The 16067-nt window shown below is 35.8% G+C and overlaps 1 protein-coding gene across 1 annotated transcript; it reads right to left on the bottom strand.

The window, feature by feature from the left end:
- Positions 1-212: 212 nt before the first annotated feature.
- lypla2 (lysophospholipase 2) lies at positions 213-13832 on the bottom strand. Its single transcript, XM_024295225.2, has 10 exons — positions 13695-13832; positions 9808-9900; positions 8523-8554; positions 7336-7401; positions 7122-7169; positions 6929-6999; positions 4585-4658; positions 4397-4498; positions 4134-4304; positions 213-2124 (listed from the first exon to the last, which is right to left on the bottom strand). The coding sequence occupies exons 2-10, from the start codon at positions 9883-9885 to the stop codon at positions 2074-2076; spliced, it is 693 nt and encodes a 230-aa protein (XP_024150993.1). The 5' UTR covers positions 9886-9900; positions 13695-13832; the 3' UTR covers positions 213-2073.
- Positions 13833-16067: the final 2235 nt, after the last annotated feature.

Genomic DNA, 16067 nt, shown 5'->3' on the forward strand with positions numbered 1-16067 from the left:
TGTATTTAAAATCTTGAACTTCGTTTGTTTCTAGACATAAATAAAATTGTTTGTGTCCCTCGATTTTTTAAATAAAAAACCCGCAAAGCTCTTGATGAAAACTGACAAAAAAATGTTAAATCAATTTTTAAAATCAAACCTGGCTTTTAAAGCTTTATATATATATAAATTAGGTTAAAAAAGTCCATGTTACCTAAATGAAGAATCAGAGGGGCATTTTAAGGGTAATTTATTCTGCAGACAGGTGTTTTAGAAACAAAGAAGAGGAGAGGCATCAGTCTTCCCTCAGTAACTCCATCTGAGTGCTCAAACATACAACAACAAAACAAACAAAAACCCACAAGAAAACAATATCAACAGAACATAAAAAAGTTGAAACAATGTTTAACACAAGAGAAAAATACAAGGAAGGAATGGAAACAAGATTAGATGAAGGAAAAATTCAACACCAGAATGACAGAAAATATTAACAGAGAAGGGATGAACAATCAAAAACAGACACCATTCCTCCATTTTAAAGGTTTTAAAATCAGATTTGAGGAGCATTCAAGAAAATCACAAGAGCAAAAATGAAAATAAAAACCATCAGATTATTTTGCATAACAACAGGTTAAAGATCAATGTAACTCTTGGCTGATTCCTTCCTTCATATTGATATATTTTTTAAACCCAAAATGACAAAATTTGTTTAAATATGACACATTATGAACCGAGTTTAGGAACCTAAAGCATATTTTAAATGCTGAGGTGAAGGAAGCAGATGTGGAGGATTTCCTACAGGAAAATGATCAGAATCATTCAGCAGATTTAAAGGAAAAATGGAGGGAGGTTCAGTGACTTGACTTGTGCAGGTGTGCAACCACCTGAACTGCAACCCTTTTCCATGGACCTTTGAGCTCTCAGAGTAGTTTTCAAAGAAGCATTTTAAGAAAAGATGTGTCTTAAGCTTTTTTGAAAGAAAAGCACAGAACAGTAAAAACATGAACTGAAGAGTTTTCCTTTATTTCAGATGGATTTTGTTCACATATTTCAAGGTTATAATCAAGTTCAATAAAAAAAAAAAAAAAGAAAGAAAGAAAATCGGCTCCTATGAGTTTGTTAGCAATGAGAGGGTTCATAGTTGGACCCAGACAAGCTGCAGGGACTGGAATGGCCATTCTGATTCTGATGGACTCCTGTGTGGCTTGAATCTGAACGCTGTGTGTCAAAGGGCTGGAAAACAGCAGAACTGAATGTCAGAATCACAGCTGCAATTTTCTCAAAAAGGATCTGCATCTCAATTCTTGGAACAAGTGGTGCGTAATTTTTAAGAAGTTTGCATTGCATTTTACATTCTAAACAGCATTGTGCAAAACCTTCTCCCTCAGCTTTCCTTGCACTTGAATGGAATTCTAATCTTTAGATTAAATGAGAGATGTAATCAGACTGTCGGGGTCATGCAAGAAACATAAATGTGACCAGAACCAAAAAGCCAAACAGACTGACACAATGCTGTGAGTCTGTGGTTCAAAAATGTCAGCTATCACGCTTGCTGAAAATTGTGAGTCACCCTTCAAGATTTCACCACACAGAACTTGAAAGGTCCAGTTCCTCCAGGACAACAAGGAAGTGGGAACAAGTAAGAGACATAATGTTTGGATGCAGCTTTAGCAATTCCTTGTTCGCTAGCAGCAACAGGAGGCCACTTGTTGGACTTTATTGTTGAAAACACTATAAAGATTTAAGAAGAAAATGAGGTGGAGGTAAAGCTACAACTGACAAAACGGTTAATGGAAGACCAGATGAGGAAACATGGAAAAATAAAAGGGAATGTTTGTTTTTTCCTTTATAGATTACGACCTCTAAGTGGGAGAATTTGGTTTTGTTTGCCTGTCAGTTCAAATTATGTAATATATTTGTTGGGGATGATGGAATCAAAACATTACTATCAAGTAAGAGATGAGTGTTCGTTTGCCGTGTTATAAATGAGTGGGGAAGAGGGGCGGTGCTCATGGCTGTTTCCTGCAGGAGACTGACAGATCCGGAGTGAGAGGTCGGTGTCTGGAGGGGGTAAACAGTTGGGAAGAGGTAAGGTCAGACCCGGGGCAAGTGCTTCTCAATAAATTCCTTTACAGCTGCCATCTCCTGTAATAGAGCAGAGCAGAAGCAGGTCTATCAACTGCAATCAGAAAACAACCCACATCATGACACTACCACCACAGGTTGAACAGTTGAAAAGGGCATGATGAGAGCAAGAAAGGTATATCCATATTCACTCACTACTCCCCGGTTAGCGTATTATAAAAGCTTTTAGCCATTCTTTTGGGATGTTCCTCTCCCACAATTTCCCAGAGATCTTTGCAAAAAAAGGCTATGTTTAGTGACCCAATCGGGTACTCTGGATGCGCAAATCTTATGTCTCTTCCTTTTGTCGCCAACATTGCAACAGTTGCCCAATTCGAATTAGATTCGCTCTTGGTTGCATTTCCTGACAGTTTTGCCTTTTTACGACTCTTCGAGCCATTTAGACAATGAACACATCTGTGTTCACACAGATTGATGCTTTTTTCAATAACCCACACCTTCCTCTGACTGAATGACATCGACGTAAAATAAGAAAAATGCTGGCTAAATGCAATACTTAAATTGTTGTCATTTAAAACCCCACTCCAATGAAAATCTTGTTTGTAACATCTTTTTGTAGCATTTTTCTCATGATGGAGGACATACATAGAATAATTTAAGATTAAAATTGCGCTTCTGAACATTTTTTTATTTGAATCTTGTTGGATGAGGAGCAGATGAAAACCTGTGGTTTGAAAAACCTCTGGTTAGTGATTTAAAAGTCTCCTTTCTCCGCTATAATTCTGATGCATCCACTTGCAGACAAATAGATCCATGTAAGTCATCATTTTCCTTGTCTGTGTAGATATCTGGCTCAAAACTGTGTGTCTGAGTAGCTTCAATATTTTCTTTTTTGCTACGGTAGTTTTAGCTTGGTCTTATGAGGTGATATAAGCTAATGGGAGAGAGTGTAAACAAAGGGCTGATGGGAAAATTAACTGAGCCAGCAGTCCTGCCCACAACTCAGATGAGCATTTCTGATGAACACCTGCAGCTCTGCAGAAAATATGAAAGAGATTTTAGATTTTGACAAAAACTGCATACCGTAATCATAATAAAAAAAAACACTGGGCATGATTTTACAATAGAAAAAAAATATAGTTGGAGTGGGACTTTAAAGAGAATTCAAATCTCAACAATGCGTGATATCATGAAAATCACACAGCTTTGAGCCCTTCTTCCCTCTTTTTTACCCTTTTTATTTTTAATATGTTGGCAACTGGAAAAGAGGGCATTTTTCTTTCTGCAGAGAAAAAGGACATTCACTGCAATAACCCAGATAAGCCAATTTAACTGTTAATAACGTATCTGTGTTAAATGAGTTCATAAAGTGTCAGTAAGTGGTGGTATCCTCGTACACTGGGGGAATAAACTGCCCTCAGAGGAAGAAGACAACATTTGCACGGTCTGGATTGGGCAGACAGCCTTTCTGTTCGAAAGGATAATTAATGTGTGCAGGCCTGATCTGTAACTTTTTTCCTTTTTTGTCAACATTATAATAATGCACATTTTTAAGAAGTACCTATTATTGTTAGCATCTCAAGAGATACTCTAACTGGTTATTTCCATAAAATGCTTAAAGCTGAGGGAGAAACATCTGGTGTATGTGGGGTACCAATCAGGTACATATGAATAATTTCTCATTTGAAAAAAAATATGCATTTTTTTTGTTATAAATCATCTAAGTTTTCAAAAATGTGAAATGTTTATATTTTTTAGGTTTATACTTTGCCATTTAAAAAAAAAAAAAGTAAACGTGTCCAAATTGCATTAAAATCCAGGAAACTGGACAATCCTGCACTATATAGTCTATTACAGATTCGGGAGTAGTGAGGGAATATAGACATAGTCTTTGAATAGAAAAAAAAGTTCTGGATTTGTCTTTTTAACACAGAATTTAATGGTTTCTATGCAGCTTAAATAATAAATAAAGTGCTTTACAAATATTACTTAAAAAACAGTTTCATATATTGAGAACTAAAACATCTATTCAATGTAAGTGTAATGGGTCAGAGAGTACAGAGCAGTACCTCAGGACAGGAACTGTGACCGAGCCCTGGGTAGGATTTGAAAGTAACCATTTGAGGGTTGACTATGAATTTAAGTTTTTCTGCTGTCATGGCACCAAACTGCCTTGGGATCATGGCGTCCATGTCACCATGGCATTGCATGATCGGGAGGTTCTTGTTGCACCCTGATGCCTGGAGAACAAACACATAGCACATTACAGAAAATCAGACCAAACCAAAGAAGAAGAATGATGTAGCTCTCGCTTTCCAAAGTGTGATGATACCGATGGGAAACTCTTGTGAAGTGGAAGCCAGCAGCTGAGGGCAACAACACCGGCCAACGGATGCTGGCAGGTCAAGGCGGTATACAAGGACAAGGCCCCACCCTAAGAAGGAAACGAACAAACAAAGTTATCAAACCTTCCTAAACACATCAGCTTTGTCGCTGTAAAGAAACATCTACAGGTCACACCTGAGAGAAACCACCCAGGATGATACGGTTTGAAGGGATCCCATTTCTGGCCTCATGTTCGATTATGGCCTTGACTGGAGAGAGACAAACAACAGCATCAGTGAGAAGATCTCATGGTTTCTCTTCAATTTGACATCTTTGTAGTAGATTAGAAAAAAAACATCAAGCTAAAAAAGGAGAAAAATCTCAGTTTTTCCAATAGTTGTAAATGTTTCTGCTGCCTTTGTAGAAAAGCAGGAGAAACAAGATGGCTGAAGCAGAAAACTACAATCGATACTCAGTTTTAGAGAAAGTAATGGAAATAATACAACAGAGCAGAAAAATGTTAACTCAAGAGAGGATATTTAAATCTTCAGCCAAATGTCATCTGAAAATAACAATGAACAATACTGCATGCAGGAGGAGGCCTGGAGAACTCATAATTTTTAAACTTTTAAAACATTTTGAAATCTGATAGGTGCAACTATTAGTATCAGGGTCATGGTGAAAAAGAAAAAGCCATAAAATTCAAAAAAAGTCAATATATTCAGATAAAGATACAATATTAAGTTTTTGTCCCCTATCATTTTCACCAATGTAGGGTAAATATTTTTGTATGATGAGAAAATGAAATAAATAAATTAAATATTTATGAAGAATAAAGTCTTAAAATTGTGAGAAAAAAACTCTAAATTTTACAATAATAATGTAAAAGTAAAAAAAGAAAAAAAGTCAAAAATTTACAAGAATTAAGTCGTACATTTATGCTTCAAAATGTTGAAATTTAAAGTGAAAAGTTTTTTTTTTTAACTAAACATGTCACATTTAGCTTTTTTTTCCCATGAAATTACAACTTTATTTTCAAAAAAGCCAAACTTTTTCTTTTTCAAATTACACATTTTAAAGTCATACATTTACAAATGTATTCCTGTGAAATTCGAACTTTTTTTCTCATAATTTTAGAATTTTTCCCCCATATATTCATTTAGTATTTTCTTTTATGGTGGCCCTAATACTCAGTCATAAATAGTAGAGCTAAGAGGAAGTTTAAGAAATACAAGAACTTGGGCAAATTTCCCTTTTTTGCTCATCTAAACTACTAGAACAGCAAAAACTATTAAACTTAACTGAAAAAAAATAGAAAAAAAGTTCCTTAATGTCTATATATATTTCCTTGAAGAATGGCATAAGTGAAGAGTGAAATTTGTTTTAAATAGTTTTTCCAGATTAAAATGTTTCATCTAGACATGAGTCAAACTAGACACAAATCCTGTAGTAATTTCCAGGTCACCACAAATGAGAACAAGAGGAAATGTGTGCATGATTATATTTGAATGAGTGTAGTCATTTCTGTTACAATAGCCATTTACGCTCATCATTTATTCAGAGGGTTAATCATTCAGATGCATCTTATATGACTTCAAAGAAACTAGTGGAGAAAATTTGAAACATACAAATGCTGTGCTGCCCAACTACTAGGTTTTGGTTTTCAATTTTTTATGCTTCAGAACTTTGTAAAGTTTGACATGTTGCTTGATCCCCTTTGATGGAATTTTCTTAGGGTCCACCATAAAGTTTACAACTTTAAAAATGACCAGCACAAAGGGGAAATAGGAATGAAGAAAACAAATGCTACCATGTTAGAATCATAGGATAAGAAAATACATGGAAACTTATTTTGTAAAGCAACAAATTACTGTTTTTAATGGTTGAAATTTCAGTGAAGCTGATGCTACAGCTGCCTGGCCGTTTCATAGACTGGTTTCTCTGAGTGCATTAGCAATAAAGTTTAAGTTATAAAATTTAACATGCATGAATCACAGACAAACTTGTTGTGACAAACAGTTTGTTGTCACATAGAAGCTCTTTTTAAAATATATATTTTTTCATCACAAAGATTTGAATAAATAAGTACTAAGAAATGCAACTTTAAGCTTGTCCTCCATCATCAGAAAAATGCCACAGAAAACATCAAAAACACAAGTTAATTGAATGCCTCCCTTTGATATTAAGGGGCAAAATTGTCTGGAGCTTTGATGTTTATTGCCCACATGATCTACAACACATTTTAAAATGTGTTTATGGTCATTTTCTTGTTTTATGAATGTTTTTGAGCAAAAAGAAGAAATGTAGCCCACAGGGCTCATAATATGACATTTCAGCACTCAAAGTTGAAACTGCACTGACTTATTTTCAGAGCTTATTGCGTATTTTTGCAATAACCTTATACAATGTAAATACATCGATTTAGTCTGAATGTATAAAGCAGAAACACATATCTTCAAAATAGGTGGTTGTTATGATGAACCTGCTCCTATTTGAAGCTACTGTCCTCTTTTTCTTTTTTCAAAGCCATAAGACTCACTGTTTTCAGCCGCTCTCTTTATTCCAGATTCGTCCTCGGGAGAATCGGGGCTGAGACCCATGAGGTCAAACCTGCGCACACAGAAAGCAGCAACGACAAGAATCAATAGACAATCACGATATTGTCGCATGTGGTTTCCAGGGAAACTCCACATTGTTGAGCTTAAAAGCCGTCTTTCATCACACCAACTCACCATGCGGGCACCATGGACCTCATGTTAAGAGTGACCGGGATTATCGGCCTGAAAAAGACGAGAAAGTTTTTTTTTTTTTAAAAAGGCATTTGGACATTTGATTTGAGGGAATCAGAAGCTACATGCTGCTATCACTTCCATTTATTAAAAAAATATATAAAAATGGGATTGGACTAAAATTAATTAACAAAAACATGCCATGAAAAAAACTCACGCATGGGGGCAGATGATCTTGACGTGACTTGGCTGGATCTTCGCCAGAGACTCGGCCCAGCCATGCCTGACAGAAAACAGAGAATGGCTTGTTGTTTCAAATCAAATACTGCTGGGACGGGGTTTGCTTCTGAACTGCATTTATTCCTGAGCTGGACTCATGAACTGCTCTCAGAGATCTACAAATATGACAATCATTACCATTGCACAAACTTCCACACAATACTTATTTATTAAAAAATACTTTTACACTCGTTTCTGTATATTTTTGAGGTAACCAATGGCTATTTTTCTTTTTTTTCTATAGTTTTTAGGTATCAGGGGATGTTTTTCCATCTCTACCAGACCCTAAAATTGGTAAGAGATTCCTCCCATAGCATAAAGCATAAAGATGGGACTCTTCGTGGTCCACATTCCAAAAATAAAGTAACCCAATTACCTCGCACAGTTATGCCCATGAGAGTATCGACTCCAGCTTGCTGGATTCAAACTAATCGGATCTTCTAGTGTTTCAGCTTAAAAATCATATATGTTAATGGATGTAACTTGAGTTCTCTCTTTGATAATCTCTTCTTCATTAAGTGTATAAATTAAACATTTTTGGATAACCAAAAATTGGAGAGCACCTCTCCAACCCACTCCAATGAAAATTATGTTTTTAACACGTTCAGCTCTATTGCTACCCCAAAAAGCCATAATAGCATTTTACCCTTCATATTATTGGTCACTTATTAAAAGTACTGAACAGGAAAGTGCTGACTTTGGAGAAGTAGGTTGGAGAAAAATCCCAACCACGCCTTATGCTGCTCTGTTGACTCATCAAACCTGTTCACAGTCACTATACTGATTTTGAGGCGTCTTTTCTGTGACATCTGGATTTTTCCCCCATCTCGGTGATGCATCTGTGTGCCAATAATAAGTTCATTTGTGCTGTAAACATTAGTATCTTTACAACATCCTTACCTGAGTCTATATTTCCCCCTGACTTTCTAATGTGTTAAATATTTTGACCACAAGGTGTCTCCCTGTTTGCACCCCCTTTGCTTTCACACATAAAATGTACACCAGAATGGGACCCTGCAGGTGCTTTGTCTCTTTATATCAGCAGATAGAACAAACACAGAATTTAAGTGTGTCTATTAATCATCAGCTGAGTGAAAGCGGCTTTTCATAAAGGATCATACTCACCCTGTATCTCCTAATCCGTGAAGGAAGATCACCTGCAGGACAGATAAAACCAGAAATCACATCTTCACACTCCACAGATTTGTGTGAAACTTATTCCTAAGCAAAGGGGACCACCTTTTTCTTCAACTAATAAATTTTTTCAGTCATTTTCTAAACAATCTACACATCAAAACTATAAAAAAGGTCAACTTTGATGACTTATAAACAAGAAGAGACAAAAATATAATCCCTCTGTGTGCAGTTTGGAGCTAGAGCCAGAGATGTGCAGCTTTCCTGCAAATCCCTGTTCATCTACCGTATTCATTCCTGATCATATCCATCCTCCTCACTCCCAAAGAGAACCTCAACATCTTCAGCTCTGCCTCCTTCATTTTTCTCAGTCTAACCAACAACATAGCTGCTCTCACCACGGTCTTCTACACCTTTCTTTTTAATTTTGCTGACACTCTTATGTCCCATATCACACCTGAAACTAGATCTGGAAAAAAAATTGTATATCACAACATTAATTATTTTACAACACAATAAAAATATATCACAATATGCCTCAATAAAGCATATCTCTGAAAACAAAACGGACAAAAATGTAATTACTTACTTTCTCTGACTTTATTTTTTTCAAGTAACATGTAACTGAATTGCCACAAATGAAAAAAAAGCTTTTTCAAAGTGCACAACAGTTTCACGTTTTTTTAGTAAGAAAACATTTTTGCACAGAAGTTCAGCAATAAAAATAAAACAAATAAAATCAATAGAAGAGAAATGGCACAACAAACACTTTTCTATCACCCACACAATATGTATCGTCATATTGCCCAGCACTACCTGAAACCTCCTTCCACCTGTTCCAACCTGCTGGCACACACCTCTTCAACTCTTTCCCACACTTTCTGCTGCTCTGGACTGTTGACTTTCTTCACCTCTGCTCCCTGTTACCTCACCGTTCCACCTAAATTCCTCTCATTTACACAACCACACTCTGTCTTGCTGCCGCTGACCTTCGTTCCTGTCCTCATACAAACCAGATCTCCTCTCTAACTTTTTCTAGATCTACAAAGGAATAAAGCAGATTCTAATGTAAAGATAAAACAAAGAGTCATGGGACACATTTGCTCAGGTTTTTGAAGCCTAAAAATCTATAACAAATAAAAAATATAAATAAAAATAAGTGTCCATGAGTATAATTTAAATTGCTGTATTGTGTTAATCACAAAGGTTCACCACTGACACCTCTTTTGAATCTGTTCTGCTTTTGAGCAAACACAGGACGGTGTGGTACACTCACCGCTGCAGTCTCCTTCTCCTTTCCAGACAAAGTCACAGCCTCGGCGAGCAGGGGCACAGACATGTTGTTTCCACACATACACTGTAAGAGATGCTGAAACCAGACAGAAAAAAAAAACAAAAAAGAAAAAACAGGTCAGCTAACTGCAGAGATCGTGACAAGGAGCCCCAGAGGAAACATTTACACCCAGTTTGGCTGTTGAAAGCCAATTAAAACCAGAAAATGTTAACTCTTGTGCAGCAAAGCTCAGTTTTTAAATGACACATGAACCAAAATACAATTCGTTTTCAGAAAATGGGCTCAGAAGCATTCAATAAATGAGAACAAATTTTAAAGGAGAAATTTTAAAAATTGTGAAAATGTTTACATCTCAGATGTCATAGAATTTCTTAGAATCTGAACCTGCCTTCCCACAGCAGGATTTAATTTGTAAAGGAATAAATGCAGAAGTAGAAGCTATATAAGTTGAGGTGTTTTGATGAATATAAATCAGCATTACAAAAGCTCCTGCATTTATGTAAGAAAAAACAACACTTTGGTCAAAGTAAAACTAAAAATGTCAAAACAAGATCCCTGCTGAAACAAATAAATGCATTTAATGTTTTTGATGCAGTTTTGATCATGAAGTCAAGGCCAAAACAAAAAAACAAAAAAAAAAACAGCAGAAATTTTATAACAATACAAGTTATTCACAAGTTTTTGGTTATGATTACAATTTTGCCTTTTTTTGTTTTCTTCTGCCCATTTCCAGAGGGGAACCTTGTTAACTTTCATTATTATTAAAAGTTGTGTACAAACCAACAGGGAGCAATAAGTCCACTGAATCTTTTATTTTATTTTTTTGGAAGAACACCAAGAATTGTTATTGCCGCAGAAAACTGTGTTATATAAACACTAACAGAAACCTTGAAATAATAAACAAACACATAGTTATTAAAACTTAATCCAAGTTCAATTAAGTGGATATAAAAGAATTATAAAAACCAACCAAAAAACAAATGAATTAAAAAAATATAAAAATCGCATTTGAAGCATGAAAGAACTTTTTTTCTAAATAAAATTACACACAGGAACTAAATAACACAAGAAATTATTCAAAATGCTCAGGTCATGTGTTTTTAAAGTCAATAATCATCTTTGTGATGGCACAAAATCGTGCAAATTGGTACTTGATTTTGAATTGGAATGGCTAACTATTCCTTTATGCCCTTACTGGGCTGTAGCTGGACATTCTGCTCTGTTCCCAAAATATGAAACAGCACAGATCACTGAGTCTCTGTTATTCCATTTTTACATCATTGTGTCTCCCTCTGTGTCTTTTTAACCTTTGTGAGGCACTCTGCTTTCATTATTCTTTCATAAATATTATTTAATCAATCTGAAAGGCATTTTACTTGTTTGGTTTTAGCATAATCTGAAGTTATGTTCAGTGACTTTTTGTTTTCAGCTAATTATAATATGATAACAAAGTCACATAAAAATCAGAAAAAATCTAACTTTTTGTCTAACTTATGTCATTGGTGTTGAGGGAAACAGGGGATATATCTAACACTTGCATCATAGCTGTCGTTTGAGCAACAGTTACACTTTTGCAAACACAAACTGTAACAATGACTCACAGTTTAGTTGGGCTAAAAGCTTCTTTAACAGACAGGAGACATTGTGCTGATCGGGTCACCCATTCAGCTCCAAAAAACAACAAAGACTAAAACAAACGTGCGCTTCACGCCTGCTGACTCTCAGACATGTTGTGTGTGGGCGTGTAATGTGTTTGCGATAGATTTATGCAGTCAGAAAGTGCTAAAACTAATTTCCTAATGAGACACTCCCTCCCTCTTCTGCACTCAGTAAAATGATAACAGCCTGCTGCTGTGAGTAAGCCGTCGATAAGAGATGAGATCAGGGCAGCTGCTGTGTTACGGTAAACTTCAGTAGTGAAAGCATTTCTTCATTGATGCCCTTTGTATTCCAGCTTTTGGGCAGGAACGCAGAACACTAGACGGGTAGATCATGTCAAGCATGACATGTAACTGACAATAATGGGGAAAAAATATCTAAGACACAAAAGTTCATGAGTAAGTAAACCTTTGACAAAGAAAGAAAAACACTTAAACAAGACTAAAATGACATGGATGCTATTAATTAGACGTAAAAGTCAGTCAACGGTTCCAACTTAAAGGTAGTAAATGCTTAAAGTTAGAGTTGAAAAACATTGAAACAGCTTCTGTTTCAATGTTTACCTCTTAAACTAATGAAAACTTGGAAGTCTGTTTTAGAAATGCTCAGTGTGTTAGCGTGCGTTTTGATGCCAAGTGTTCATCTTAAAACCAAAATACTGTTTTTTTCTGGAATTTCTTGAGGACAAACAGAAATGAACAGATTCTATGCATAATAAGGAACAGCTTTGGGTTGTTCTGCAAAAAAAAAAATATGGCAAACGAGATTGCTTAAAATAGAATCAGCATATAAACAGCTGTGAATCAAGTTTATAGCAAATCTCTTTTGAGCTTGATTTAACTAAGAAATGGCCTGGTCGTGGAAAAATTTGCTAGAGAATTTACTGCATTTCAGGCTGACACTATTGCCTTCTGAAATTCCAATTTAGTTATAGATTTTTTTTCCTGTAAAAAATCATTAATACAAAACACATCTGTCTTTGGCATCTGAAGGATTTTGCCCTGTACATGCTTTTGATGAGAGTATAATCCATCAATCATTCCTTGGATTAAAAGATTTGCTTTGGGACATGGCACTAGGTCCTAGCTTTAAATTGTCTTTTGTTTATTTAGCGTCATTGTTAAAAATAAATAAATAAGACAAACAATATGGGAAGTTGACATTTAGCACCGTAACCTGCAATAATGAATTTCTCAATTTTATCAAAGATGCACAGGGAAAAATAGATTTTAGTGTTCTAGACTGAATTTTGTTAAATCTTTCACTAAAAAAATAAAAGACTCAAAAATGTATTTTTTTAAGCATCCTGCTTTTTTCTTGTTGTGTCGTGATGTTTTGGGGAGCAGATCAGTACAAAAGCACAAAGAATGACTCAATCTCTGTCACAAGACCTCTTTAGGGATTTTTTTTAAAGAAACTAAATCAAGGAAATAAGATTTGAGTCGTTTAAGAACAAACCACGAGCCTCCATCCGGGGTGGTTTCAATTACATCAAGGAGAAATTACACAGAGTGGTGATGCGTTCAGGGCCGTCAAACGTTTAAAAACCAGGACACAGCACAGTGGTGCTGCGCGCGCGCACACAGATTTGGTTGGCGAACAACAGGGTAATATGCGGCAATGGATGACGGTCAACCCCCACCTCACCCCCGCAGCTGGCTGGCAGCAGGCTTCACTGCGGCGACTAGAGATTAAATTGGTCTTTTTTGTTTTTGAAACCCTTGTGACAAAGAACAAAACGTAATTACATTGAGTTTTAATGGTTTCATGTTAATAGAAAAAGCAGGCGGTGCTGCTATCGAAAAGGAAGGAAACAATGAATGGTTGGAGGCTCGTGCTGGTGGTGTCCAGCAGGTACAAACTGTCCGCCCCCCACCCCCCCAAAAAACACAATGCCTTATTCCCCAGACTCCCGCTCTTTTAATCCCGCTTTACTGTCCACACATCAAAATCTACAACACCAACGAGCGAGCAAAGCTGCAGCTAGCTAACGTCGTACATTAACATCAAGCGTATTGTCCTCTGCCGGTGTCTCAATTCGTCTACCTCCGGGAAACCTTAGGAACGGAATTAGGACGTCGAACACCTGACGTTTTTTCAGAATAAAGCACAACCATGAAAATAAACCCAAACTGGTTTCGTCCAGTCCAATTTTAAACGTTTAAACGTACATTCGCGGCCCACTAGCTAACACAAATTCATACACTCACCGCTTGCTGTCCCAGTTCACAACGGGGCGGAACTTCCGCTACTCACTGCACACAAGCAGGGGGCGGAGTCAGCGTACACGTCATCGTTAGGAACGCCCCGCCTATTCTGTTTTTGGATCAAACCAAACAGCTAGTTTGTCCAAGATGCACAATTGGTTGATTTAACTATACATTTCATTACATATTTTTGTCCAAACATAATAAGTTTTTTTTACAGTCAAAAAAGTAGATAAACCCTACAATTTTAAAATCAATTTTCTTTAAAATAATACAAAAATTATGGACATGTATGCACTACCATTCAAAGTTTCGGGTTACCCAAACAATTTTTTGCTTTTGCAAAAGTCACACTTTTATTCAACAAATGAGATGCTCAATGAATAGAAAATATTGTCAAGACAGTGACAGTGTTAAAAATAATGATAATTAATTAGAAATATTTTTCTTTTTCCTTCAAACTTGGCAAAGAATGCTCTATTTGCAGAAGTTCCAGCATTGAAGACCTTTGGAATTCTAGCTCTTAGTTTGTAGACGTAATCTGGTGAAATTTTACCCCAGTCTTCCGGAATCCCCTCCCTCAAATTGGATTGGCAATTCTTGCGAACCATAAGGTCAAGCTGCTCCCACAACTCAATGGGGTTTAGATCTGGCGACTGCACTAGTCACTTTGTTACAGATAGAATACCATCTGGTGTCTTCTCTAAGTAGTTCTTACACAATTTAGAGATATACTTTGGGTCATCATCCTGTTGTAGGATCAAGTTGACTACCGATCTCAACCCCATCAAATCTTTGAAGGAATTTGAAAGTCTGTTTTGTGCAGCAACACCCCCAAAACATTGCTGCTTAGAGGAGATCTGGATGGATGAATGGACCAAAATATCAGCAACAGTTTGTGATAACATTGTGAAGACTTTGCCAACAAAGGTATTTTACCAAAGTATTGGGTTGAACTTTTGCTATTACCAAATACTTATTTTCCACCATAATTTGCAAATGAATTCTTTAAAAATCAGACAATGTATTTTTTTGGATTTTATTTTTCTCATTTTGTCTCTCATTGTTGATGTATACCTGTGATAAAAATTACAGGCCTCGCTCATCCTTTTAAGTGGGAGAACTTCCACAATTGATGGCTGACTAAATACCTTTTTACCCCACTGTATACGCATACTGTACATTTGTGTGTATTATCGGGATATGCAATGGAAAAAAGGATAAAATGATCATCAAGCTACTGTGGAAAATCGTTCCCACCACAATTTCAGATAATGGCAGCACTACAATAAAAAGGACCCAGAAGGAAACATTTTTTTTTTTCTGGAGAGAACCTTTTATATTCAAATAAATTCCATCAAACATGAACTAAAGTTGTTTTTGTCAAGTTGAAGTTTAGTTAATGAGTTATCTTTTCTCAATAAAAGTCACTAGCAGTGGGGACTCAATGATAGCCATTCACTTTCTCTACACTGCCACAAATGCAAAGCACCAAGAAGAAAAAGGAGAACTGACTTTGTTTGATCAGTAAATGGCAACCTTGAAGTGAAATAACAAAAACACGGGTCACATGTCCAAAAGTTTAAGCCTTAAATATTTGGGGTTAAATCCAAAGTCAAACAGTTGTAAAGCTCCTGCTAGCAAGTCTAAAGTTTACATCTCTGTAGTATCAACAAAAAACTGCCTTGAGTTTAGACTTTTAGATATTTAAAAAAATACTGAAAACTAGGAATTGAACTTTTCAGACAGAAATCCTGACATTTTATGGTAAACCTATGTAAAACACCGTCTGCAGAATCTCTTATGTATGAAAGCTGCGACAGAGCAATGTGATTTTTTTTAGTTTACCTCTTGGTGCCTATTGATGCAAATTTAGCATCTTCATGAAAGTATAAAACATCGGAGCAAATTCCAGGTTCAGCTTCCTATTGTCTAATAATTTATAACAGTATATTACCTAGAATAAATATAATTAAGACTTTCAGCTAAAAATCCTAAAACTTACCTAAAACTTTTCACCAACTAGTTTTATCAGTTATGATTTATAAGGTCAGAAGGATGTCCCTTTTTAAGTTATGCACAAAATATTTACTTCAAAAAGCTGAATGTGGATGATTACTTTTATGCATGCACATAGTAAAAAGCAGTATTAAAGTCAATATTGAAGCAAGAGTCCATTTTTATTTGTAGATTAAGAAATTTTAATCTCTCTGATCAAATATGTTCTTGACTCCATCCATCTGTTCTTCTTTTATGATTTTAACAACACATTTGTGACAGTTCACAAAAAGATTCACTGACTTTTTCCTTTGTGTGAAATGTTTAACTTTAAAGTAAGGCTCATTTAAAAATAAATTTTATGTAGAAATATTAATT

Source organism: Oryzias melastigma, linkage group LG11 (genome assembly GCF_002922805.2).
Source record: "Oryzias melastigma strain HK-1 linkage group LG11, ASM292280v2, whole genome shotgun sequence".
In the NCBI taxonomy this organism is placed as follows: Eukaryota; Metazoa; Chordata; class Actinopteri; order Beloniformes; family Adrianichthyidae; genus Oryzias; species Oryzias melastigma.

What these genes read in the sequence shown, in the direction of transcription:
- lypla2 (XM_024295225.2), bottom strand. Translation starts at nt 9,885, where the DNA reads ATGTGTGGAAACAACATGTCTGTGCCCCTGCTCGCCGAGGCTGTGACT. An exon ending in AGGTCCATGGTGCCCGCATG is followed by an intron (nt 7,000 to 7,121) that starts GTGAGTTGGTGT and finishes CTGTGTGCGCAG; the next exon opens with GTTTGACCTCATGGGTCTCA. An exon ending in TTCACAAGAGTTTCCCATCG is followed by an intron (nt 4,305 to 4,396) that starts GTATCATCACAC and finishes TTTGTTCTCCAG; the next exon opens with GCATCAGGGTGCAACAAGAA.